Genomic DNA, 27,127 nt, shown 5'->3' with positions numbered 1-27,127 from the left:
ACCCAAGAAGATTTCGCATCTATAGATATAACAAATCCAGATAACTTTTTTTGCGGATTATAATCTGCACTTTGCAGGAGTAGACAAAACCTTCCAGTTATTTCCACTTTCTGAACAACCCGTCATCGACACGTGAGTCGGCGAGGCTGCAGCTCCCTATGGTAGCCAGAGTGAGAACGTCTTGTATAATATGAATGCGCGTCTGATTCGAATTGAGGAAGTGCTATTATAACTGGAGGGCAGTGCGAACTAGCTACAAGCATAGGCAGAGCAGGCCAGCATGCAGATGACCCGCGTTCTGGACTTGGTTCAATGCCTTTGCAGAGGAATGGCCGCATTCACGAAATCTCTTGCCGGAGCTCTGCAGCTGTTCTATCATTGAATAGAGGGAAAGCAAACTGATTTCTAGTTGCATTCGGATGATTAGGAGATTTAAGCAGTGCATAGGAGCGGAAATGAAGAAGAATATGAGATTTCAAAACAGACTTCGCTTGCTTAAATCAAATTATACTTTATCAGAGTCTGAATAAAACTAGATTTATAAGATATTTTTCGTATAAGAAAGAATAGCTTATTGATACTAAAAAGAAGAGCTAAGTACTATAGATAAGGGAAGGATGATAAGCTAAGATTTATTTTAAGTTATACAATTCTATATTTGAGATATAATTAAACTATTATAAATATAGATTTAATTCTTCCTTTATTTAACAGCACAAGTTCTCTCGTCTTTCCTCTAAATTCCTAGTACTATCGGCTTAGAAATCAAATGAAACCCTAAGTATATGAAACATAGCTCCTTTCCTCATCAGCATTATTGATAGCGCTAGCAGACCGCTGGAAGGAATATACGCATCTCTAGAGTACATGCAACTAGATGAGATAAAGCAGCGGCGGGATAATGACTCATTGCTCTTCATATCCATTACCAACTCTGATAGCTTTATACACATCTGGTATGAGATGCAGCGAAGATGGAAACATATATTCGATGATGAGGATTCCGTATATGCGATTCTCATTGTCCCGGGCCTCTGCTAATCCAAATACGAGCCATGGCGATATGTTCAGATCGCTCTAGACTTATCCGGAGGTCGCGGCTACTGCATCTTTATCAAGATGATCGACTCCCTCTTCTATCAGATCCATCAGTTTTCTTTCTCTTCATATATAGAAAGAAGAAGGGGATGTTATAATTGGTGGACAGAAGAGGAGAACCAGCAGCTCCTCCAACTCAGGAAGAATGGCTGGACTTTTGAGGATATCTATCATAGCGGCCTCCTACCTGGCAGGACTGCTCTAGCTCTGGAAGCGCGACTCAGAAAGCTGTGGGAATCTATTCAGAAAGAGTTGAGAATGCATGGGTTGAGTTTTCGTCTAGAGATAGATTATAATGACGGAAGGTAAGGACTATCTCCGTCCTCTTTTCATACATAGCTATATCAGCCACCTGTTTGCTCACAGCTATACTACTGTTTATACAATGTTTCCAAGTTTTCAAAAAGTAAAATTCTATATAAGTTATTAAGTATAGATAAAAAGAGTAGAAATATGAAAGAAGAAAGTTTGCTCTAATTCTTTAAATTAAGAAGTCTAACTTAAGAATCCTTTCTATATTAAAGAATCCTCAATTCGTATATATTCTCATAAGATTACCTATACAGCATACACAGCATACACAGCATACATAGCATACACAGCATATACAATACACAATATGCTGAACAAAGCAAATGCTACAAAGATAGCAGGCCAGATCTTTTACTATAATAAAGAGATTTCAAATATTTTCGATAAAGATGACTTAAACCTCTGTAAATCTATTTATACTGGTAATCTTAATACACCCCCTGAATCTGAGCAAGAGTACAGCAACAAAAGGCTTGATTGGGCTACTAAATCCAAGCAAAAGAAGACAATTCAGAATCTGAAGACTTGGAAAGAAGGTATATTTATCTTGAGTCATATATCCATTCTGATAAGCATTTATAAATTCCTTCCAACTAAATAAAATAATGATACCAAATACTGAGAATCTTGTTCTAGCTCAGAGCGAAAATCATGAACAAGAAGGAGGGGCAGATAGCTATAATCATGAAAATGAACAAGATGAAGAGAAAAGGGAGGAAGAAGAAAGCCCTGATAGTAATAATAATCAGGCACCAGTTGAACAAAGAAGGAGGGCAAACAGCAATGGACACGAAGCTGAAGCAATGGAGGAAGAAGAAGAAGGCCATGATGGCAATAACAACGATACACTAGCTAGATAAGAAATGGGGGCAGATGGCCATGGACATGAAGGAAACCCTTCCGGTGCGGGCTCACAGAGCTCCATGGATCATTCGAGGTTCAATGCACCTGCAAAAGGTAAAGCCATAGCAAACAATAGAAGCAGAGAAGACCCCAGTATGCATGCACGCCACCAAAAAGAACCAACGCCACCGCCTGCTTATGCGCTGAACCAAGAAGTATTCATTACTTTCAAAAAGGACCCGTATGGGAAAGCTCCAAGCGGGTATAGAGATGATCAGCCAGTCCAAGGGAAGATTCTTTTTCTCATTGGCAACAAACATCTAGGTATTGAGCTACTACCACTTGAGATATCAGGACCCAAACAATTCGCAGTTATCTCAGGCTCAAGATATAGATCCCAGAGAATAAGATTTCAAGAACTAGTAAAGAACAAACTAATAAAGGAAGTAATGGTTTTTATGGCTTCTGAAAGAGATGATTTGTACGATCTCAGTAAGTAACTCTTTCTCATTTAGTTGTACATGCTAATATTAATGATCTTGTAGGATTACAGGATTCTAATGAGATTGAAATCGAATATGCAGGATTTGAGTTGCCTGATAATAGTCCTCTTGTGAAAGAGCTTGAGAAAGATATGAGTTAGCTTGTAAAGAAATGTTCAATTATACGGATTATTGTTTCTATAAATAGCTATGACTCGTCAACTTATGAGCAACGATATATTTCTAAGAGCTTGTTGCTCGCAGCATACTACTCAGCTTTCAAACAAGTTATTATGGATTGGCTATGGGAATATGATCAGCTAGTACTGTATTATAAAACTAAAGGCTGGCTCTGAACTAGGTAGGAGGATTTTTCAGAATATATCGATAGAAATGTTTAGAGCTTTTTTCCTAGCAGATATAGAGTTTGGATTAAATGCAAAAGCAAGTGCATACGTAAATTACTAGCTATATCTTCTTATATTATATCTTCTAATCTTTTATTCAGGTAAAACTGAGTGAGATTGGTACTCTTTAATATCGAGAACTAAGGAGTGCTTTCTAGCTTTTGCTGCTCTATTCTAGCTGCTTAATAGAGAATGAGCGCTAAAGTAGCAGTATATGCGAGTATAGTAATACTATCCAGAGCCTTCCCGATATTATGAGTAAGGCATATTGCTAGATTTATTGCTGATATCTTCAGGAGAGCTCCGAAGTGCTAATTGCTAAAAAGGCTCTGCTTCGGAATCTTCGGATTACTGCAGTGCTTAGGATAGGATTACAACGATATCAAAGAGCTGGATATATAACTATCTGCTTATTACTATCAAATAGATTATTATATATAACTTTTCAGTTAACTATTACAAACTCTTTGCTTTTTTCGCAATAAGTAATTCAGATCCCTGAAGCTGCAATTCGCTGTGCTAACCAGAGAACTCGCTCGATGCAATATAGTATTGTAGCTTCTGTCTCCTGATAGCGTTCTTCCGGCTTAATATTGGCTGAGAACCAGTTCTTAGGAAAGAAGTCCCGAGTTCAGGAAAACCCTTGTAACAGCCAATCTTCTGGAAGAGGAATGCTACCAGGAAATTCTGGTTCCAATGCAGATAAGCAAGAAGGTGCATCTTCCAAAGCCAGTCGCTGTGTTGAGTTGGTTGCGGATTGGTGGAAATAAAAAAGTGTCTTTTTAGCATTCATAAGTCAGATATTTAGATCACAAATTTAATCTTAGAAAATATATTTACTGAGAAATTCTTGAGAATGTTCAGCAGCTCTACAAGCTTATTTCACTGCACAGACTGATCTAGAAAAAGGATCTGTTCTGCTGAAAAAGATTCAGATAGAGAAGAGTTTAAAGCATTGATTATAATCAACTGCTCGTTCACAAATGGCAAGTTTCAGATATCTGAACAGCTAAAGTGAATCATATCTATCGCTGTAATAAACTCTATAAGCTGTATCTTCCATAGGATCTTCCTTTCATGATCTTGAAAATCAAGAAGAGCATTATTAGCAAGGCATGCTACTATAGAATTATAGAATTAGTAAAGTTCATAGAAATAGAAATAGATAAGAGTATTTATTTAAAGCTCTATAGCTGCAATAATTATATTGCTGTTTGCTAATCTCCTTCGCTAACCTATGTATAGAAACTTGGGAATATGTTCAAAAAAGTCTGAAGATTCATAATCTCCTCTCGGAAATCCGGGCGAAATGGCAAGCAAGCGCAGCGATTATATACAATGGGGCAAAATGCGGCTGCTGTCGAGAGCTATTGTAGATCCGGATTATCGCTTCTTTAATAGTAGTATTATACTTCTTGCGGCTCTGATAAGGCTTGATAGCAAATGTTGCTTTCGATAGATAAAAGAAATGCATCATTATATTCAAATGTGTTGTCTTTGGACAGAGTGTAGCTTTGAGGTGGTGAATTTGCTTATTTATAGGATTATAATCCTCGAACTTTGTAAACTTCAAGAAACTGATCCGTGTTCAGTTAAAACATGGAGGATTGGCTGGATTTCCTCTCTGATGTGGAGAAACTTGAGACCTGACTACTGTATCAGTAAGAATGAAGTAATGAAGCTGAAAGAAACAATATATTTACCTCCAAAGAGCAAGAAAGGCTATCATCTCGTTCCAATCTCGCTGAGATTCAATTGCAACTTAGCTGAGTTCCGTGATATTTGTCATACAACTCTGAAGAAAAGCTTTCAGGATTCCAGTGCTTGATGATGAAGAGTCTCAACTGAGAATGCAGAATACTTAGTACATCTTCTCGGGCAAGGATATAGCATTCAAGAGGTTTTCCATGAGATAGCTGTATTGCTGTGGCTGAGCGTGATGTAAAAGCAAGATGTAGGTCTTGAATGCAGTTATCAGAGTTTCGAATGCATCCTACAGGTCTTGGAACTGCTTATGATCAAGAAATCTGATCTTTTTCTTGCTAGAAATTGTAGGCTAATGCTGTTCGATCTCTTGTTTGACTGTATCAAAACTCGGGCTTGCTTTTTGAATGCAGTTTCTTTTCTTTCTAATAGCGTGTTCGAGTTGTTTGCCCTGCAGACAGTCTTGCATATTGATTTCCAATCTATGCTTAACTTGATTTTAGCAAAGCTAAGCTGGTTGATCAATCTCACAGAACATAGCTTCTCATAATGCTGGATGGAAGGTAACTTCTGAGTCAAACGTTTGATTCATTGTTAATTGAGGCTGAAGAAAGCTGCTTAGTGGTTGTTTTGTTTTGAAAAAAGATAAATGGATAAGTCATAAGTCTTGCAGTTATTTCAAATGTTCTCATTATGAATTTTATAATCATGCTTCTATCAAGTATACTTAAGCTTATGCTTTATTAGAAGGCATTACCCATACTTACACTGTATATCCAATCTATAGTGAGATACTGTTATAAGCAGGGATTATACTATAACTAGATTTCAGGCTTTCTACTATCTTATAGATCATCTCTTATCTAGTAGAAAGTAGCATGTATTTACAGCATATATGCATTTATATGTTTTTATTTCCCTATTAGAGCAACTAACATGCATTACCTGCATTACTACAGTCTTCTATTAGTATCTTCAGCATTATTTATATCACTAGTGTTATTCGCTATTCATATTCTTATTATAAGATACTAATTATACAATTTTAAACTAAGTAAATTCAGAGCAATTAGCATTATCTGCAGATATCTTCTGTTTGAATTTGTAATATCTGTGTTATTGGCGTTATCTGCATCACTAGCGTCTTTTGCTGAATTTTTCGTAATTATCTGATGGCGTTATCTGTGTCATTGGCGTTATCTGCATCACTAGCGTCTTTTGAAGCATTTTTCGTAATCATCTGATGGCGTTATCTGTGTTATTAGCGTCATCTGCATCACTAGCGTCTTTTGAGGCATTTTTCGTAATTATCTGATGGCGTTATCTGTATCATTAGCGTTATCTGCATCACTAGCGTCTTTTGAAGCATTTTTCGTAATCATCTGATGGCGTTATCTGTGTTATTAGCGTTATCTGCATTACTAGCGTCTTTTGAAGCATTTGTGATCAATATTTTCAGCATCATCGTTGTCACTAGCTGTTAAATCTCAGTACAATACAGTATGAATTCAGCTAATCTTAATCCCTTGTTATGATCTATTCAATATGCTGATCATATAAGCTCCCAAGCAGTACTAAGTACTATAGTAGATATCCTGTTCTAATCAACTGCCAGGATGGAATAGCTCCCTTATGAGTGGCCAGACTGCTAATCGTTGTCAGAAGGGGCAGCTGTGTTCCCGCTGCCGGGTATGATGTTCTGCTGACTTTGCGTATTGCCTTGAGATTTTCCTGCAGCTCATTAGCTATGAAGGGGCATATCGAACCAGAGCTAAGATAGCACCATACTCTCCTGCCTTCGGTCCCTCTGCTGCATAGACTTGATCTTCTCTTGCAATATTATGTAACCTAGTTCTGAGGTTTCGGCGATAATGTTGGTAGTTGTATTGTTGTCGGTTTTGCGTAGGCGCTTTAGGAACTCTTGAAACAGCTCCTTCCTCTTGTCTTCACCAATGTCCGCCCAGGTAGGTGTAGGTTCCGGAAGGTTAGGCGTCGCAGCACGCCTTGCAAGTTTCTTCTGTTCTGCAGTGAGTGTGTTTGTCATCTTGTCGTTCTGCTGAAACTGTTCGGTGCTGTGGTCGGCGGGCCGTGGGGTAAGGAGCACGCGGGATGGATAAGTAAGTGCGTTTCGCTTGTTGGGACAAAAGGGTTCTGGCATTCATATAAATATTAGCTAATCGTAGTACTAGCTTCCGTGGCTCAAAAATCTTAGCAGGGATGCGCAGGGGTTTGAGGCAGGCAGTATGATGTTCAGTACGACATACAGACTGAGTGACGGCAAATTTTTCGATCTCGAAGATAGTATTTTCTGTAAAGCTTTTTAATTATCTGATCTAAGATTGCTTGAATGAATTTATCGCTTGTGATAGTATTATTATAATCCAGTGCGGAGGACTGGAGCCTAAGTGTGTATTGAAGCACTGCATACTTCCTAATTAGTATTTTGTAATTATCACGAGATATAAATGGTTCTAGCTAGTGTATATGCTAGCATGCGCTTTCGCAATAATAAGAGACTCTATACTGATATATTCGTTTTCAGACAGGCTGTCTATTATCTTGTCTTCTTCCCTTGCTTTCTTTTCTTTGTTACCTGTCGAGCCTTATCAGAAGAGACCCTTCCCTGTTTCACTGTTATATAGAAAACACAGCCCTTATTCTTTCGAGCCCAATATGCCACGGCATTTCGCGCGTCTATATAAGCACTTCAGCGCATCTGTTACTAAGGACCGGATCGAAATTATAATTGATCGGTAGCTCTTTTTCAGTCGAAATTGGTTATTCTTCGCGAAAACGCCGATTCTTATCTGGCTATGCACTATTCATTTTTCCATTCGGCAATTTGGATTGCATAAGTGATTAATGAATCTAGCTATATTGCTAGCTGCTGCATCGATAGCCAGCTTCCGATCAAAAGCCATAAAGTAAATAACATTATCCTTATATTCTTCCCTTATTCAGCACAACTACATTTCTTATTAATTTCAATAAAGAAGAAACTATTAGTATAACTTGTTTTGCTATTAGACCGAACTTTTTCTTTATAATACTTATTGTTTCAATAAGAGTGGCTCTTTTATGCAGATAGAAATCTTTAATCTCTTGCTAATATTAAGATACTTTTAGGTTGTTTGAGTAACAGCAGAGAGATTAAACAAGAAGAAGCACAGTTGCTCCAGAGTAGTCGAACAGATCTAGGAGTAAGTTGCTTGGTAAAACAACATATTAGAGCAAAGTCTTATTAGCTTAGAAATTATAATTTTGCTAGTCAGGTTTGCTGCTATATAACCTAGAGTCATATTACTGCTGCATGTCTCTTTAGCGCTGGCGAGTTACTATAGCCTCTGATCAATTTATCCCAGAAAATAAAATATCCCAGGTAGACTGTTTCTGAATCAATACTCTACACAGTATACTGAACCCGCAGTACAAGCAGTAACCCGGGTAGATCACGCTGAGTTAATAGCATGGGCACCCTGTCTCCACAGATTATATCAGAAGCAATACAGAGTTCAACACAGATAGCCATGAGATTATATAAAAGGATCGATTCTGAAGGAAAGGCCTGGACTATGTGTGTTATGACCCATCCAACATGCAGGTTCTGAAACACGCCCAACCAACAGAAGGACCAGGTGTCATGACTCAACATCAAGACAGCCAATAAGGATTACGTAACCCGGGTTAGGGTTACTAGCGCGACTATGTCAACTATGGACATAGTCAACATATTTAGGAAACGACTATGAGGAATCGGAATATAGTTAGGATAGTCAGAACTGAAGAGCTGGATATATAAGGACACGTTCATTACCATTAGATAGATTCAGTACATAGCTCTTCAGTTGTCAATCTAAGTATTCATTTGTTACACACTTGGATAGCCCTAAAGGCAGTGAACACTTGCACTCTCACCAGGACTTGTACGTTTCCGTATTCAAGGACTTACACTTTGATATCGCTCTTGTTAGCATAAACCCAATCAGTACTTAAGGAATCTTCGGATAACTGCAGTGCTCATTACATTTTGACGACTCTTGTTCAAGAACGGTTCAGTGTATACCCCTTGAGCAATACGGAAACACGATGGCTCCCCAAACCCCAACTGGATCTGTCAGCGGCAGCGCTACTAACCTTACTGACCAAATTGAGGCGCTTACGAAGCGTATTAAGGAACTCGAGGAACAGAAGTCGAACAGCAAAGAATTCCACTACAAGATGGAAGCCCCCGCACTCTACGGAGGAGAGCGACACACTCTCCAGGCCTTCTTGACCCAGTGCAAGGCTTACTTCCATCACGAAGAAAAGAAGTTCCCAAAGAAAGCCAACAAGGTCATCTTCGCCGGAACCAGACTTAAGGGAGATGCACTCACTTGGTTCGAACCTACCCTCAGGAACTACTTCGAGTACGACGAACCCGAGCAGGACAAGAACACGAAACACATCTTCCAGGATTTCGACAACCTCGAACAGGCTCTCAAGGACACCTTCGGCGACACAGACGAACAGCGCAAGGCTGAGCGAGAACTCCTCAAGCTCAAGCAGACCAAGTCCGCAGCTAAGTACACCACGGAATTTCGGAAGGCTTCCTCACACTTGCAGTGGGATGACGCAGCCCTCATCGCCCAATACTACGACGGACTCAAGGACGAAGTCAAGGATGATCTCGCACGCGCTGAACGACCTACGAAGCTAGTAGACTTCATCGCGCTCGCCACAAAAATCGACGACAGACAGTACGAACGAAGGTTGGAAAAACAGGGAAAAGCCCACGTCCCCTGGATCGCTCGCACACAAGCCAATACCGGGAAGAAATACCAGCATAACAAGGGACCTGGTAACCAGGGACGAACCAGTACGGCCTACGGCGGAATAATACACTCGGGCCCCATGGAAATCGATGCAGCCCATCGCTACGAACAACGACAGATGAAGGGCAACATCAAATGCTTCAGTTGCGGGAAGCATGGCCACTTCGCACGAGAATGTCGGCACCCCAGGAAGCTACGATGGCAACCCGTCCCAGAAGGACGACAGGTAAACACAGCAGAGCGACAAATCAACGTCCTCACACGACACACAGACCGGTGCACTTGCACAGACACCAAGTGCCGGATCTACCACATACCAGAAGCATCCTATGAATGCTGCGCCGATTGTCTACGGCACCCAATAAACCACTCCGACCCCAATCAAAACTCAGAGCAAGTGACGGACCTTGATCACCGCCGACTGTCTTGGACAGCCTGCTACGACGATCAATGCGTATCACACCTCAGTGAGAAAGAAGCGTCAGGATGGTTTCCCAGACAGCATAAGAAGACAGGACTACGCTACGAACAGGCGCTCAGCGATAGCGACTCAGACGCCTCAGACACCATGGAACAAGTGTTCAGGGAACACTTACAGGAACGACAACTGGCCAAATAAACCATGGACAGTTGGGAAACAGAATCATCGGAGACCCCCGACAACGATCCCACAATGTCAGAACTCGAGGAAACCCTGCAGCGAGTCCTCGATATGACGGAAGAAGAAGAACAACAAGCACAGGCTATACGACTCAACGCCAAATACTGGATCCCAGGAATCCCGCTTAGACAAGCAATCACCAAAATTCGATACTGCGACTAGTTAACCAAGAATGGAGAAGATCTCAGGATCTCCCCTAGGCACCTCTACCACCACGAGATAGGATGGACCTCATGCATCTTCCATAACTGCATGACCCACCTACCTGACAAGATCAGCAACAACTGGTTCCCGACCAGGCCAAAAGGAAACAGGCCTACGATTCTCTACACCAAGGAAGACCTCAAGTTCAAGACCAAGATCAACCAGCAATCAAGCTACGCAATTATCGGATTACCAGAACAATTTCCTGCGGAATGCATTATCAAGAAAAACGAATGGCGGAACTGCAAACACGAGAACTGCGACATCCATGGACCTAAAAAGATCAAGGAATGGCACCAGGATAGAGAGCTCCGGAAGACCATGACCAGGGAACTCAGAAAAGAGGATCAAGAGGCAAAGGAAGCCCTTGAAGCTCTGACACGGCACAAGTATGCCCAAAAAGAAGCCAAGAAGCTCTCGCAGCAAGCGGCGCGAGAAGCTCCAAAAGAGCAAGATCGCCTGTAAGGGACAACAGACGATCAGGACCAGAGACACGGTCCCTCTGTGCGACTCAGGGAGCCGATACAACACACTTGATACTCGAAGCAGAGGTCAACGGGAAAAGATACAGCGCACTGTTGGACAGTGGCGCTCAGGGAAATTTCATATCCCCACGAATCATCAACAGGGACAAGATCCCATGGCATAAGAAGATGGAGATCTACGTACTCAGAACTGTGGACGGAACGAACGTCGACTACAGCCAAGGTATTATCAACATGGAGACTGATCATCTACCAGTTACGATCTGCGGCAAAACGACCTCTATTACGTTGGACATCACAGAAACAGCACAACACGAACTGATACTAGGAATACTATGGCTCAGGGAGCACAATCCTCGAATCGATTGGACTACTGGCCAGATCTTATGGGACAACGCTGTTACCCATAAGAAGGTTGCAATCAAAGGCGAAGGATCGGATTCAGTCACTGAAGCGCACTCAAGAAACGAGGCCTCAAACGAACCCACGAATACCTCCAAATCAGCAGGGCTGATGGCTCATGGAGAAGAATCTAGCAAAGATGAACCCAAATCAACAGTGCCAGGGCATCAGCAGGTTAACACAACAACGAGCATATGCAGACCCTCAGGAAATCGGTCCGGCTCGGAGCGACAACAGAAGTGTGGTCTTGCGAACCACAAAGAAATCCCACAGCCATGGCATCCCAGAAACTTCGGTCCGGCTCGGAACGAGAATCTAAGGGTCCCAGAACCCCCGAAAAGACAACCAACAGGCAAGGGAAAGAGACTGTCTCCAGACAAAGACGCTCAACGGTACCTCCTATTTCTTCAGATAGCAGAAACGGAGAAGGATGGACCAATACCAACATTCGCTGGAATACCACGAGAGTATCACGAATTTACGAAGCTGTTCCAAGGAAAACTGGACACAGGACTTCCAGAACACGGCCCATACGACCACGAGATATCACTGAAGGAAGGAACTCAGCCACAGTTCTTCCCTATCTACGGGCTTGATGAAGCAAGACTAGAGGCACTCAGGGAGTACCTCGACGAGAACCTGAAGAAAGGATACATCAGGCTGTCACGATCACTAGCAGGATACCCGATCCTGTTCGTACCAAAGAAGAACGGAAAACTCCGGCTTTGTGTGGACTACAAACAGCTCAACGACATCACCAAAAAGAATCGGTACTCACTACCATTATTCAAGGAAATCAAGAACCGATTACAAGGCGTACAATGGTTCACAGCACTAGATCTCAAAGAGGCATACGCACACATCCGCATCAAGGAAGGAGAAGAGTGGAAAACAGCATTTAGGACTCGCTACGGATACTACGAGTATCTGATTATGCTCTTTGGATTGATCAACGCACCGGCGTCCTTCCAGGAAATAATCAACCATGTCCTCCGCAAATTCCTGGATGTTACATGCATCGTCTACCTAGACGACATCCTCATCTACTCCAGAACCCTCGAGGAATACAAGCGGCACGTACGACAGATACTCCAGACGCTCCAAGATGCACACCTCCTAGTGGAACCAACAAAAAGTTACTTCCATATCCAAAAGATCGACTATCTCGGATATATCATTGAACCAGAATGCATCAGGATGCAGAAAGATAAGATACAGGCAATCAGGGATTGGCCTACACCAAAAAACGTCAAGGACGTCAGAGCATTCCTCGGATACGCCAACTTCTATCGGCAGTTTATCAGCAAATACAGCGAAATTGCCAGATCTCTCACAAACCTCACAAAAAAGAACCTACCCTTTCAATGGAATCAGGAAGAAGACCAGGCCTTCGAGACCATTAAGGAGCTAGTTACCAAGGACCCAGTTCTACGAGAATCAGATCCTCGAAAGGAATACGAACTGTATACAGACGCCTCAGACTATGCACTCGGTGCAGAACTCAACCAGCGCAACGAACAAGGACGACTACAGATAGTCGCCAACTTCTCCAAAAAGCTTAATGGACCAGAATTACGATACGGAATACCAGACAAGGAACTCATAGCCATAGTGGAAGCATTCAAGGAATGGAAACACCACCTTATAGGTGCCAAACACACGATCAAGGTATTTTCGGACCATAAGAACCTTACCACATTCACAACGACGAAGAACCTCAACAGACAACAGGTAAGATGAGCAGAATACCTATCTCAGTTCGACTTCAAGGTCATCCACATCCAAAGCAAGGAAAACGCCAGGGCAGACGCTCTCAGCAGAAGAGCAGACCACCAGGATAAGATTGAGGAAGAAATCCAAAACATCTTTGCACTCAATGAGGAAGGAGACCTCATCAACGCACACAAGGAACTTGCGGCAACCCTCAGAATAGGACCCCAAGTCAGAAACCCCGAGCAGATGACCCCAGCAGAACAAGAAGAATACATCAAGGATATACATGGTGCCCCAGCACACGGACACCAAGGAGTCAGAGCAACCTACGAGCGAATCAAGAGACACTGGAACCCACCAGGCCTCAGGAAAAGGATTGAAAATATCCTACGACAATGCGACAGCTGCAAGAAAAACAAGGCAGAGAGACACAAGCCTTACGGACTGCTACAACCCTTACCAGTACCTACAACTGTTTAGCAATCAATCAGTCTAGACTTCATCACCAAGCTATCCCTCTCACGAGAACTCTTAACTAAAGTGCAGTACGATAGCATCTTAGTAGTGGTTTGCAGACTGAGCAAGTATGCTTATTTTCTCCCCTACAAGGAAAGCAGCACAGCAGAAGAACTCGCATATACATTCCTTAGAACAATCATATCCGGCCACAGCATGCCCCAAGAAGTCATCTCCGACAGAGACAGAAAGTTCGCATCAAACTTCTGGACCTCACTCATGAAACGACTCGGAGCCGAACATAAGATGTCAACAGCGTTTCACCCGCAGACGGACGGACAAACAGAACGAATCAACCAGATCATCGAACAATATCTACAGCACTATGTAAACGAAGAACAGGATAACTGGGTTGACCTGTTACCACTGGCACAATTCGCATACAACAGCGCAGACACATCTACCACAAAGACATCACCATTCTACGCGCTTTATGGCTACAATCCCACAGCCTACCATGAAGAGATCCCAGGAGCAAATGCAGAAGCAGCAGACAAAAGAGTCAAGAAAATCCAGAAACTCCAGGAAAATCTCAGAGAAGAACTTGCATTTGTCAGAGAACGGATGACGAGATATGCAAACTCCAAAAGGATTGAGGGACCAATCCTACAGAAGGGAGATAAGGTCTACCTACTACGACGAAACATCAAAACAAAGAGACCCAGCGACAAGCTTGACCACAAGAAACTGGGACCATTCAAAATTCTACAACAAGTTTCCCCAATCAACTACGAACTCGCACTACCCTACGGAATGAGAATACACTCGGTCTTCCACATCTCACTGTTGGAACCAGCAGCACAAGAAATCCCAACAGACGATACCATCGAAGTAGAAAACAACGAACCAGAGTACGAAGTAGAACGCATCATTAAGCACAGAGGAAGAAACAACACACTGGAATACCTTATCAAGTGGAAAGGCTACTCAACAAGCGAAAATTCATGGGAATCACAGGAAAACATCGGAAACGCCATGGAAAAATTGATAGAATATTGGAAGAAAAAGACTAGCCTCCATCCAAACACCACACCATTGGCAGTCATCTTAGCGGCACGACGATAACAACCACCTAGGAAGAGCGCTCCGCCCCGGAACGATCCTCGGAAGGGCCAGGAACCGCGCCGCCCTCAGCCAGAAAGCCAGACAAGAAATCGAAGTCGGGCACCCAGGGAGGAAGTCCCTCAGGAAGAGGACCCTCGGGAACCGATGTCTCAGCAACACGCTGCTCCTCCTCCGCGGCACGACGCTCGGCCTCGCGCTCTTCAGCCTCCACACGATCCAATTCTTCCACGCGAGTAATACCACGACGCAGGGCACGTTTCATCTTCTCGGACCACATCCGCTTCTGTTGACGCAGACGGAGAAGCTCGGTCTCCCTCTTCTCAATCTCGTCCTCCAACTTTCGATGTTGGGTGGCGATATTGCGAAGCTCCTCAGGGGAAGGACCCATGACGTCGCACTTGGAGCGACCCAGACGAACACATTCGATGCAACGAGAAGAGTCTCCGGGAGACACCTTGCAGGATCCGAAACCGCGCCCCTCGCAATAGGAACAGACGGGCATCTCGACAAAATTCTCCAAGAGGCGGGAAACCAAGAGATTTCGATCTTGGGTACTTTTTGGGACAGAGGAGGGTTTGCGAACGCGAGATTTGTTAACTCTGCTCGACATGATGGATTAGGAAGGCACGACACACGACAGGGAGAACAGCCGAGAAAACTTACGAAAGATCGTTGAGGACAACGATCCATAGGAGGGAGATGATGTTATGACCCATCCAACATGCAGGTCCTGAAACACGCCCAACTAACAGAAGGACCAGGTGTCATGACTCAACATCAAGACAGCCAATAAGGATTACGTAACCCGGGTTAGGGTTACTAGCGCGACTATGTCAACTATGGATATAGTCAACATATTTAGGAAACGACTATGAGGAATCGGAACATAGTCAGGATAGTCAGAACTGAAGAGCTGGATATATAAGAACACGTTCATTACCATTAGATAGATTCAGTACATAGCTCTTCAGTCGTTAATCTAAGTATTCATTTGTTACACACTTGGATAGCTCCAAAGGCAGTGAACACTTGCACTTTCACCAGGACTTGTACGTTTCCGTATTCAAGGACTTACACTTTGATATCGCTCTTGTTAGCATAAACTCAATCAGTACTTAAGGAATCTTCGGATAACTGCAGTGCTCATTACAATGTGTCTTATGTCCTAGGAACATCCTTATCCTTGAAGTCCAGCTTTTCTTGTTTTCTACAGGATGGATCGGTATACCAAAGAGTCACCACGAGCAATACTGGGACCGAGATACTGCAACATATGCAAACACGGCTCTCTTGATATACTCTATCAATACAAAACAACATCTCGAATCTTATGTGGGTGCTGTATACCAAGATCAAGAGCATATAATGCTTTGTCGGATGTGCTCAAAAAATATCCCTATCAAGGACAAAACCAGTCTTCATTGGTCAGTGTTTAATTGCTACTCCTTCACCTATTGCTAGATTCTAATGAAAGAGCATGCAGCAGCCTGAGACTGGCAGTGTTCTTTGCATGCTGGGGGCTGGTATTCAAGGTTGGGTATTTCGCTGGTTTAGATATATTCGGCAGGCACTTTCTTGAGCATAAACATGGGTCATAGTTCATGAGCAAATGAAAAGAGTGTCTCTACGTAATTGTTCTTGTTGAATCTAAAGTATGCTCGCTCTTTGATTCCCAATTCTGAAGCTGTTGATTGCTTTTGAGTACATTTCTCCTCTTATTATCAGGGTTTCATACATTATGAATGCGTCGCATAACAGCTGGAATTTCCCTGTGTTGGCACATTGGCATCTATAACAGCAACGTCAACTCCCTATTTCTGCCTTGCAAGCATGGCAAAGTCTAGAAAATGTGCTCGCTAGCCCTACTGCTTTGAAGAAGCGGGCTCGAATGCTGCTCTCGAAGAGTATAGGTCTATTTAGTTAAGCGGCTAGTATGCAGCCTCAGCTGCAAAAATTTCGAGAATTTCTCTTCGATGTTCTACGAAAATGCGGTCCCCTTCTAGTTGTATTATGCATTATTGGCTTTAGGCAAGGTCGCATCGGAAATATGACTCAAAAAAGCCTATAGGCCTTCTGATTGTCCTTGCAAAGAAGACAAACAACTCTCGTTTTCAAAGGTTCAGAGATATAATATCCCTGAATCTGGCTGAAGCATTGTTTATCGCTGCTCTCAATTGATTATTAGAGATTCTGACTTCCCTAGGGATTATTAAATCTAACAAAAAATCGAAGGGTGTACTCTTGACTTTGCTATAACAAACTAGGAGATTCTATCAACCTGTCTGGCGTTTAGTCTCTTCTGAACTAGAGTTGTCAAGGAATTCTCTCAACCTAATACAGAGAATACAGACTATTAGAACAAGATTGTTCTGGGTAAACAATCAAGATTGCTTTATATTTCTAGATATTAGACTAGCTCAGAATATTATCAATCTTCTATTCCCTTAAGCTGAGCATATACTAAAATTATTAAACTGTAAATCTATCATAATATCCTTAATATTTATTTATTTAACAAACTAAGTCTAAATTATTATGTTTATATAGGTGCTTCTATTAAGGCACTACCTGATTTCCTCGGCTTGTATATTGTGTAGGCAATTGCAGAGAGCCAGCTCTGCAGATAGGAGATGGAAAATCAACTAGTAGAGAATTGCATAACCTGTCTTCACTCAATAGCATTCTCTAGTTAAGAATTGGGTGGCGTTTGGGCTGTGCTATAGCATATTCATTATATAGTTTGAAAGAACAGTTTTGATAGTCAGCATAGCATGCTTCAAGACTATAAATGTAAGTAAAGCAGGTCAAGGGTTCTTACACATATAAAGGATACCACTCACTTTTCAAATTCTTTAGCTAAAAGACAATAATTAAGCAACTTCTCTTCTCTTTTCTATTTTGAACCCTCTAGACAGGTCTAAGACAGGTTTTTCACCCTGTTCTTATGCCCGTGTGGCTTTAGTTTACTGTCCTTGTTTTTACAGGCATGCTTGGGTTGCATGAGCCCTTGCTCATTGCTTCAGCAGCCGTTCTCTTCTTCTCGAGAGCGACAGCGCCCCAGTTCTGATTCACTACATGAGCATACTTCGGCTTATAGAGCAGTTGATATTGCTCGAATTCTGTTTTGTACAGCTATAAAGCTCTGTTTGCATATTCTGCAAAACTATTGTAGTTTTATAATACAACTACTTTTGCATAAATATCGAATATAAACTCCAATGTTAATTTGAAGATTACTTTCTCCACTGCCTCTTATATATTATAAGGCCTTTCTATGTTTTTGAAATATGATAAGCCTGCATTTGAGGAAGTAGGGTTTTCTTTTATAGTCTGCAGGCACAATCTATTGAACAGCTTATTTCTTATCAAAGAAGGCAGCATTGTTGCTAAGTTAATTGCTGTTCTATATAGAAGTATTATTAGCAATTATCATTATAATAAGCACTGCAGTTATCTGAAGATTTCAAAGTATTTCGAAAGGTTTATGCTAATATAAGCAGTGCTAAATACAAGCCTTAAATAGAAAACAATCTCTAATACAAGTATTCACTGCCTTTAGAGCTTTCAAATATTTATATACTCAGAACTTAGATTAGCAACTGGAAAGCTATAAACAAGATCTATCTATATAGTAAATAATATAAGATTAGATACCCTGCTCTTTAGTATAAGTTGCTAGACTCGCTGGCCAACTCCTTCGATTATCCCTTCTTTGCAACTCTAAACCTTGATTATATAAGCACTTTTGTTCTAAATATTAGATCCTAGTTGTTAGCTTTTCCTGTCTATTGTTTTATGCGATCTGCTTTGTGATCTGCATATTAGATAGGTTATAATATAGACTATTTCGCAGTAGTAGTTAGTTGAGTGAGTTGTTTGGGCTGTGCAGTGCAGCTCCAGGTGGTATCTGAGTACTGTTTAGTAGGAACCTTCGAGAAGGACCCCTAAGTAACCGCCTATAGCCAATCAGACTGGTTTTTCTTGACAAGACTAGCACCGCCACATACGGGCAGGGGCCTGCCCCCCGGTATCTTTAGCGTGCACAGGCAGCTTGAGGAAAAGGAGCCTGCAGTGATGCCTTGCACGAGAGTTGGATTAAGGCCAGGCACGAGCTCATCCGCTCACCCAGCTCGCATGATTGGCTCGTGCAGCAACAAGTGCAGCGACAAGTGCTGCAACGAATCTGCAGAATCCGAGTTTTTTAGAAGCTATGCTATTTGTTCTACTCCACTTATTAATCACAACACTTGTTCTCGAAGCTACTTTATGCACACCGCATCACCACTCCTTATAGCATGCAGTAAATCTGGAAGTTGAGATCAAGCCAGCCACGACTCAGCTATAAACCCCAGAAGCCACGATAATCTTAACGAGATCCTTAAGCAAATCCAAGACTGTCGAAAGCTCCCGCGAAAATTTGCTACAGACTTACAAAAAATACAAAGCGTGGGCCAGAATACGTTGGAAAAGATCTTTTACGAATATGGCGGCATAGCGGTCTGGGCTGCGTATTCTCTGATAAAAGATAAGATAGAATCTACTGGCCATATTCCGAGTAGAAAAAACTGCAGAGAGCTATTCAATCGCATAAATCAGCTAGATGTCGGAACATGCTAAGCACTTGCAAGACAGCTGAACGAAAAGATGGGTTCTGAATAACGAGCGCATTTCGAACGGGTACTTGACTCTACCAGCGTTAGCAATGATGCTGAAAGGGAATGCAGCGCTGCAGAAGGCTCGCAGGACACGGGAGATATTCGGCAGGCAGAAGGCTCTCAGGATACGGGAAACGTTTGGCAGGCAGAAGGATACAGCGCTAGGCATAGCAACAGCACAGACTCTACAACGATCCAACCCATGATGCCGACACAACCCTCCCGAATACTGCAGTCTATAACCACATCGCGCCAACCCCCTCCCATCATCGTCAATCTATTCAAGCTCTTTACCGGAGATCAATATGTTCTCACGAACGCTTCCATCGATAAGTGCGCGAGCATCTTCCCTCTCTACCTCGCTGAAGCCGTTGTTAAGCAAGTTCTACCCGGCTAGCCTAGTTAAGTAAGAGTAGCGGTTTCGATGGTACATATGTTGCAAGGCTCTATGGAGTATCTGCTAAGGATAGAGGTTATGAGTACCAAGATTGAACACATTGCTTACATGTTGTTTAATATACAGGTAGAGATGAAGGATGGTTATCGTTATATATATTTGCCTCATGGCTAAAAGGTTTACTCTCTTCCTGATATCTTTCTGAGAGAGTGCTGCATTGCAAATATTGATAGGTTTTTTAGCTAACAAATTGCAAATGCAATTTTCGCTACCCCGACATATCAGGTAGATGCTCAAGCAGGAAATGGTTTAACGGGCTGTGTTTCAATGAAGATTCCTGCTGCAGCAGATAGTAGTGCTTACATTCTTATCCTACTAGGGCCAAGAGAAGCTTTAGAACTTCGAGACTTATTGTATACTTGATTTTGATAGTGTTATACAAGGTTACTACTAAACAGTCAAAAAGTCTTTAATACTGATCTGTACTGAAAATATACTTAAGTAATGCTTCTTCTAAGCTTAGGCAGTGATATTGCAGATAGAATCTTTGTTCTATTATCTCTATCTGCAGGCAAGTCGAGATTATCAGAGTTACTTGTAGATATAACAAGACTATTAATCACCCTCTGTATAAACAAGCTGCTTTTAAACTATACTGCAATGCACTGATATGCAGATCATTTTTTCCTTATTCTTAATCTGCATTATACGAAGTAATAAGAAAATCGATTAAGTTCTAAAGCTATTGTTGTGGTGGCCAGGGTGGTAGTCCGTGGGACGTGGAGTACAGTGGGTCAAGGGTCCTCATACATATAAAGGATACCACCCACTTTTCAAATTCTTTAGCTATAAGCAACAATCAAGCATCCTTTCTCTTCTTTTCAATTTTGAACCCTTTGGACAGGTCTAAGACAGGTTTTTCACCCTGTTCTTGCGCCCGTGTGGCCTTAGTTTGCTGTCCTCATCTGTACAGGCACGCTTGGGTTGCATGAGCCCTTGCCCATTGCTTCGGCAGCTGTTTGTCCCTCTTTCTTTCGAGGGCGACGGCGCCCTAGTTCTGGTTCAATGGTGCGGTGAGTGTGGACTTAGCTGTTCAGGCTGGTAGCTCAGGGCTGTTTGCGTTACAGTTCGTGAGGATCAGTAAGAGCAGCAAGTTTACCCTATGGACGGGCGCACTCTTTTTCCCTGCTGAGCTCTTTTATTTCCTTTATCTATCACGCTTACACGACAGGCTGTGCATCATGTCTGGACTCTGGGTCATGCCTGAGACCTCTCGTAGAGGGGAGATGGGTGGACAGAGGAGGAGTGGTGTGAGTTCTGGTCGTGGGCCGGTGAACGATGCGTTGAGCCCGCGGGCCAATATTACGAAGAAACGAATTCCTTTTTCCAACATTTCCCACATCAATCAACGATCCTATACAGAAGCTGATACGGCTCAGACCTGTACAGGCTGCAGCGGAAAGTTTAACCATGTCGGATGTGGGTCCATGGTTAAATTACAGAGTGGGATGCTTTTGGTGGATGGTACTCTGCAGAGAAAAGTGGCATGGTTAACAAGGTCTGTGCTCCTTGCGATGGTCCGATCAGCACGCTCTACCTGGACACGTCTGGCCACATTGATCCTTTGGATCAAAAGCTTGCTGGTTGCATTATCCCAAAAGCGAAGGACACAGGGAGGTGAAGATGAGGAACCGTCAGTGCACACGAGGAATAGAGGTCGAGGATTACGACGACATCATCCGATGTCGAACTTTAATCGACGCCTTACACCTGGTCAGAAATGCCTCCATTGGTTGGCAGGACTATTGATAAAGGAAATCCCAGTGCAGCACAGAACAGCCAACTCAATCCCTTGTTGTTCATCACAAGACAGACCTCATGCACGCTCCACTCACAGACTGAACCTCCCTCAAGCACCTGAACCCCCTCGACCTCCACAGTATTGTCTTCCGCAGGATACGGAAGGCATTCCGGCTGTGGCGCCCTCAACTCAAGGACCTCGAACCAGGAAGGCAAAGAAACATCGGAGGAAGCGACAACCAAGAGGGAAGATGGCCTCCACGTCTGAGGGCTCTTCCAATCAGACACCCAGTTCGGCCGACCACCTGGCCAACAACCACTATGGTCAGAACTTCAGGTTCCCCTCCCACAGTGAGCTTGCTGGTGGTGGGTTGACGTTGTTTGCCCGTGTGGAAGTCTCCTCGTGGCTGAAGCGATTCGACTGGTGGCGTCAGATCAAAGGGATTGATGACACTCAAGCACTCAACTTCATGAAAGGCTTCTGTACAGACACAATCGTTGCCGGAGAAGTGGAGAGATTCACTACAAGCGCCAAAACTTGGGATGAACAGAAGGAGCGACTGTTGGTTGCTTATCGCCCTTGGGACCATCTCCAGGCGTACACCCCCGAGCAGGAGCGCCTGAACATCATCAACAACCGTTTCATTACCGATGCCGCTAGCCTCTGGTCGTTCATTGTGGACTATGACAACGCTCTCACTCGTCTTAAGATCAGAGACAGTCAACCTGTGGCAGAAGCATGGATGAAGCTCCCTTCGACCTGGATCAAGCGCCTCCGAGCTGACCATGGTGTTACTGCCGAAAGCGTCAGCGACAAGAAGTGGCCTTACCTTATGGAAAAGCTGTTGGAGGTTCATCGTGAAGCACTCCAGGAGGAGACTCAAGACCAACTTGCCTCCGGTGCTACCAACCTTCAACTTCATCAACAGGCTCAATTCCAAGGTCCTCCTATGCCTCCACCTCAGCCGGTCCTTGACCAGACACGGCCCGTTCCTGTTCCACATCCGATGCATAGTGCTCCCAGTCAACCGATGAACCCGTCGGGACAAGCAGTAGGGCCATCGTACTATCAACCGCCTCAACAGTCAACTCGTGATTGGCAAGCTCAGCCTGAACCGACTAAGCAGATCTTGAAGGCTGAACCTGCTCAGAAGAGCGACCAAGGATACAACCAGTTGGCTTCAATGATGGAGCAACTCCGCATTGACCAAATTGCAATGGCAAAATCCTTAAAGCTGCAGACTGATGCTCTCAGACAGACGCGGGATGTCTCGTATGACCAAACCAAGGCTCTACAGGAGATCTCACAACTGATCAGGCGTCCCCAAACTGTTTCTGCGAGGAATCCTCCCCAGGGGAATGCAAATTCCTTGCAGATGGGTGTTACCTACACAAGTCCGGAGGACGAGGGGGAGCAGTACTCTGAAGCATGGCGAGCGGAGATCAATGAAATCCTGAAGAAGGACGGAACTCTGCGCAGGTGCTACGGCTGTGGGTCGAAGTCCCATGGAGCTCATGAGTGCGTGGAACTCCGTACTGTTATGGACTGTGGCATTTGCTATGCTCCAGCATTAGCGAAGCCAGAGTGGCATCTTGGCAATCGCTCGGAGTTTCTGGACTCTAGGTCAAAACCAGTGTCATATGGCCAGGTCATGTCCGCTCGAGATAACCCCAAAGGCGGTATGATCCGTCTGATCCTCGGTCTCTGTGAGGATCAGCGGCTGAAGGGTGTTGAGGATCCTTGGATCTCTCGATATGTCAGCCTGGTCCAAGAGGACGAGAAATGGCGTGGAGACCCTGAGATGGCCAAGAATAAGACACTGTGGGAAGAGACCGACCCCGTTCCCAGACGCAACAATCAGTACAGGACCAACAACATTGAGATCCTCAGCAATGCTGGTGAGATTCAAGTGGGGAAGTCATATCTCACTCCAGCCCAAGCCGAACTGTACCTACCAAAGCTTCCCAGCATCAATGCTGTGGGTGTTGGGCCTGTCCAAGCCCAGGTAAACGCGGGTGAAGCAAAGAAGCGCCGTGTTGGGGAGGCTGGGTATGATGATGGTGAGGTTGGAGGAGATGCAAGTGTGAGGACTGTTGAGGTCCCTACACATTTCGGGAATATTGGACCAGAGGAATCCAACAAGCAATCCAACAGTCTGGACAGAGAGCCAACAGTTCAGGCCATTAGTGACAAGCTCCTGAATCAGTTCCTAGACCACCCGTTGAAGGTCTCAGGCCGGGAGATGACAGTCATGTTACCAGGATGGGGAGCCCGTCTGATTCACAGTCTTCAAGGAGTCAGCTCTGGAGCCCGAAAAGTTGTTGATCTCGACAATCAAACCGGCTCGGACCTGCACAAGGTAGATACTGCTGGATCAGCCAATTCATCGCAGCATAAACCCGGAATCTCGACGCTTTCCCAGCCTGAAGGGCTTATTGATGGTCAGATTATCAACACTCGGGACATTACTGAGTACCTTTCGAGACTGGCTCAACCACCCGCAGTTCAAGCTTTGTCTCTTGTTGCTGAACCTAGCTATGTCAAGCCTACTGTTAACATGATTCGAGCCTTCAACAAATCCTCATTTCCTCCTGTGACGGCTTCCATGACTGCTCTCAGCAGCATCCGAGATAGGAGCATCGCTCCGGTGGCATACATCCCTCTGCAGCTGGGAGGTAAAGAGAATGAACCTGTACGAGCAATGCTGGATACAGGTGCCGAAATGAGCTTGGTAGCTCTCTCTCTGTGTTCGAGCATGCGCTTGTCTTATGTGCCAACATCGAATGTTATCTCACGCACGTACGATGGATCAGATATGGCGCTTGTTGGAGTTCTTGAAACCGATGTTTTCTGTGGCGGCTTCTCTGAACAGGTGATATTCTATGTCGTCGACGACAGATTGATGTCGCCAAATCATCCTGTGCTGTTAGGAATGCCGTTTGTGATGCAGACCAAGCTTTCCTTTGATCACTCCATCCCCGGATTTCTCCGTGCGAGCTTCGCCTTTGGAGGAGTACAACTGGTCACCACAATCGGCGGTCAGAAACTCCTTGAAGGGGAGGGTTCACACAGAACCACACCAAAAAACTGAGTGCTGGCAGCCACCCTGAGGGACGCAGGGCTGTCAGCGGAGAAGTCGTCCCAGAGTGGGTGTTGTTGGAGGAGGGAGATACAGCTGTGATGTCCATACCTGAACGAGACATTGCGGCTGTTGTGAACGAGTTAACGGTGGAACTGATGGGGAGGAAGTTGAAGGAGGGTTGCTCCATGGTGAATGAGGAAGGAGCGACCCGAGGGTCTTGCCTGTGTGGAATGCACAGCAGCCAGCGCCATTCACGCCAGCCACGTTGTGTGGGGAAGGAAAGAAAAGATGTCTTAGGCCTGGTCAACACTCTTTACAAGCCCAAAGACAAGAAGGTCAAGCCAATTAATGATTCCCAGCCTGATGGTTCAGTACCGGAAGGGACGATCGGGTGGAAGCCTGCCAAGGTTGAGGAGATGAGACGAGCTCAGCGATCCACAAAGCCTACCAAGTATGATGAGTGGATTGAACCCAAGTTCAGCGATCTGGATCCTGATCAGCGCCTGAGACCTGACCGGTGGGCTGCCATGCAAGAGAAAAACTGTGAAGGGTTTTCTGAGGCTGAGAAGGAAATGTTCAAACACATGTTGAGAAACAGGATCAAAGCCCTTGCGTGGGACTTTACTGAGATTGGAAAGATCATTGAGGAAGTGGCTCCCTTGCAAGAAATCAGAACCGTACCCCACGAGGTCTTTCAAGCGAGGCACATTCCAATCCCCAATGCTCTCAGGCCAAAGCTGATGGAGCTCCTGAAACAACGTATCAGGCGGGAGATCATTGAGGAAAGCCATGCATCATACAGAAACAACTGGTTTCTTGTTGTCAAAAAGGATGGTGGCTTACGCCTGATCAATGACGCTCAAAAGTACAACAAGCACAGCCTCAAAGATGCCTTCATGCCGCCTGCCTCAGATGAATTCTCGGAGGAGTTCGCCATGTGCAAGGTTCTTTCACTGCTCGACTTCTTTTCCGGGTACGACCAAGTGCGACTGCATCCTAACAGCAGGGATATGACGACCTTCTCAACGCCCTTAGGCCTGTTCAGGATGTGTACTCTACCCCAGGGTGCTACCAACTCTGTTGCTCAGTTTATGAGGATAATGGTCAGACTTCTGTATGATCTTATTCCTCATATATGCCAGCCTTTCCTCGACGACATTCCTGTTCGTGGTCCCACAACAACCTATGGGGATGAAGAGGTTCCGAGCCTTCCCGGAGTGCGTAGGTACATTGCTGAGCACATCGGAAACCTCGACAAGGTTCTTGTAAATGCAGAGCTGGCTGGAGCCACAATCTCAGCATTCAAGTCAGAATGGTGCCGAGTGAAAGTCGATATGGTTGGTTATGTCGTCGGTTCCAGCGGACGACAACCTCAGGACAGGAAGGTGGAAAAGCTTCTGGCCTGGACAGAATGCAAGGACATCAAGGACGTCCGCTCTTTCATCGGACTGGTCGTCTATTATGCAGCTTGGATTTGGAACTTCGCAATCATTGCCCGACCACTCTACGATCTTCTCAAGAAAGGTGCTGCGTGGAGGTGGGAGAAGGAACAGAAAGAAGCTGTTGCCACACTTGTCCGGACGCTCACGTCTCGTCCAGTCATCATTTCAATTGATTACAGCACTGATGCTGGGGAGATCGTTCTTATGGTGGATGCAAGCCTGTTGGGCTGGGGCGCCGCACTGATGCAGGTGGTAGAGGATAAACGAAAGCCAGCACGTTTCGTTAGCGGAACCTGGACAGTTGCAGCACAGAAGTACGATGCTACCAAGAGGGAGTGTCGCGCTGTCCTCTGTGCCCTACGGTCTCTTCGGCGGCATCTCTATGGTTGCCATTTCATTCTGGAAACCGATGCTCGCGTTCTGGTGGACCAACTCAATGGAGGAATGAACGACATACCCGGTGCTCTCCTGAACAGATGGGTGGCAGTGATCAAGATGTTTGACTTCACTGTCAAACACATTCCCGGGTCAAAGAATCCTGTGGCTGATGCCCTTTCTCGACCTCCATACTCAACGCCACCTAAGGAAGACGAAGATGGCAATGTTGAGGACTGGTGTGATGCTCAGCTTAACAGCGTGAACTCAGATGGAGCTGACCTAGTACCACTGCTAAATCCAACTCTTCAGTGGACGGAACAGTCGAAACGGTATGCAGAGTTCTTATGCCACGGGATCATTCCACCAAAACTCTCCAAGAGGGATCGCAAGAACTTCATGGTAGAGGCATTAAAGCATCAAGTACTTGACCAGGCTCTGTGGCGCCGCGCTGGTGCGAAACTCCCACGCCGACGGGTAGTAGATGATCCTGATCTTCGTCGCCGAATCATCAGAGAATGTCATGCCAAGTTTGGACATCGAGGTCGAGACTCTACGGTAGCTCGTGTCAAGCAACTCTACTACTGGAGAGGTCTCTGGACAGATGTGGCCAATGCTGTCTCGGGTTGCGAGAAGTGTGCAAAGTTCGATCCAAAGATGTGGAAGGAAGGA

The 27,127-nt window shown here is 44.4% G+C and overlaps 4 protein-coding genes across 4 annotated transcripts; 2 read left to right on the top strand and 2 right to left on the bottom strand.

Moving 5' to 3' along the window:
• Nucleotides 1-2,061: 2,061 nt before the first annotated feature.
• M406DRAFT_71391 (uncharacterized protein) lies at nucleotides 2,062-2,896 on the top strand (the record flags this gene model as incomplete). Its single annotated transcript, XM_040925420.1, has 4 exons — nucleotides 2,062-2,145; nucleotides 2,263-2,367; nucleotides 2,697-2,745; nucleotides 2,799-2,896. The coding sequence occupies 4 exons, from the start codon at nucleotides 2,062-2,064 to the stop codon at nucleotides 2,894-2,896; spliced, it is 336 nt and encodes a 111-aa protein (XP_040779299.1).
• A 3,444-nt stretch (nucleotides 2,897-6,340) lies between these two features.
• M406DRAFT_354878 (uncharacterized protein) lies at nucleotides 6,341-6,928 on the bottom strand. Its single transcript, XM_040923018.1, has 2 exons — nucleotides 6,635-6,928; nucleotides 6,341-6,577 (listed from the first exon to the last, which is right to left on the bottom strand). The coding sequence occupies exons 1-2, from the start codon at nucleotides 6,888-6,890 to the stop codon at nucleotides 6,495-6,497; spliced, it is 339 nt and encodes a 112-aa protein (XP_040779298.1). The 5' UTR covers nucleotides 6,891-6,928; the 3' UTR covers nucleotides 6,341-6,494.
• Nucleotides 6,929-14,866: 7,938 nt separating this feature from the next.
• Nucleotides 14,867-15,292, bottom strand: M406DRAFT_242750 (uncharacterized protein; the record flags this gene model as incomplete). The annotated part of the gene is made up of 1 exon (XM_040916185.1): nucleotides 14,867-15,292. A coding segment is annotated over one exon (426 nt), but the record flags the coding sequence as incomplete, so codon positions are not given.
• Nucleotides 15,293-20,996: 5,704 nt separating this feature from the next.
• M406DRAFT_67838 (uncharacterized protein) lies at nucleotides 20,997-24,647 on the top strand (the record flags this gene model as incomplete). The annotated part of the gene is made up of 1 exon (XM_040925103.1): nucleotides 20,997-24,647. The coding sequence occupies one exon, from the start codon at nucleotides 20,997-20,999 to the stop codon at nucleotides 24,645-24,647; it is 3,651 nt and encodes a 1,216-aa protein (XP_040779296.1).
• Nucleotides 24,648-27,127: the final 2,480 nt, after the last annotated feature.

Source organism: Cryphonectria parasitica, assembly GCF_011745365.1.
Source record: "Cryphonectria parasitica EP155 unplaced genomic scaffold M406scaffold_2, whole genome shotgun sequence".
Taxonomy (NCBI): domain Eukaryota; kingdom Fungi; phylum Ascomycota; class Sordariomycetes; order Diaporthales; family Cryphonectriaceae; genus Cryphonectria; species Cryphonectria parasitica.
The sequence above is the reverse complement of the archived record's forward strand: the minus strand, read 5'-3'. Positions and strand labels throughout refer to the sequence as shown.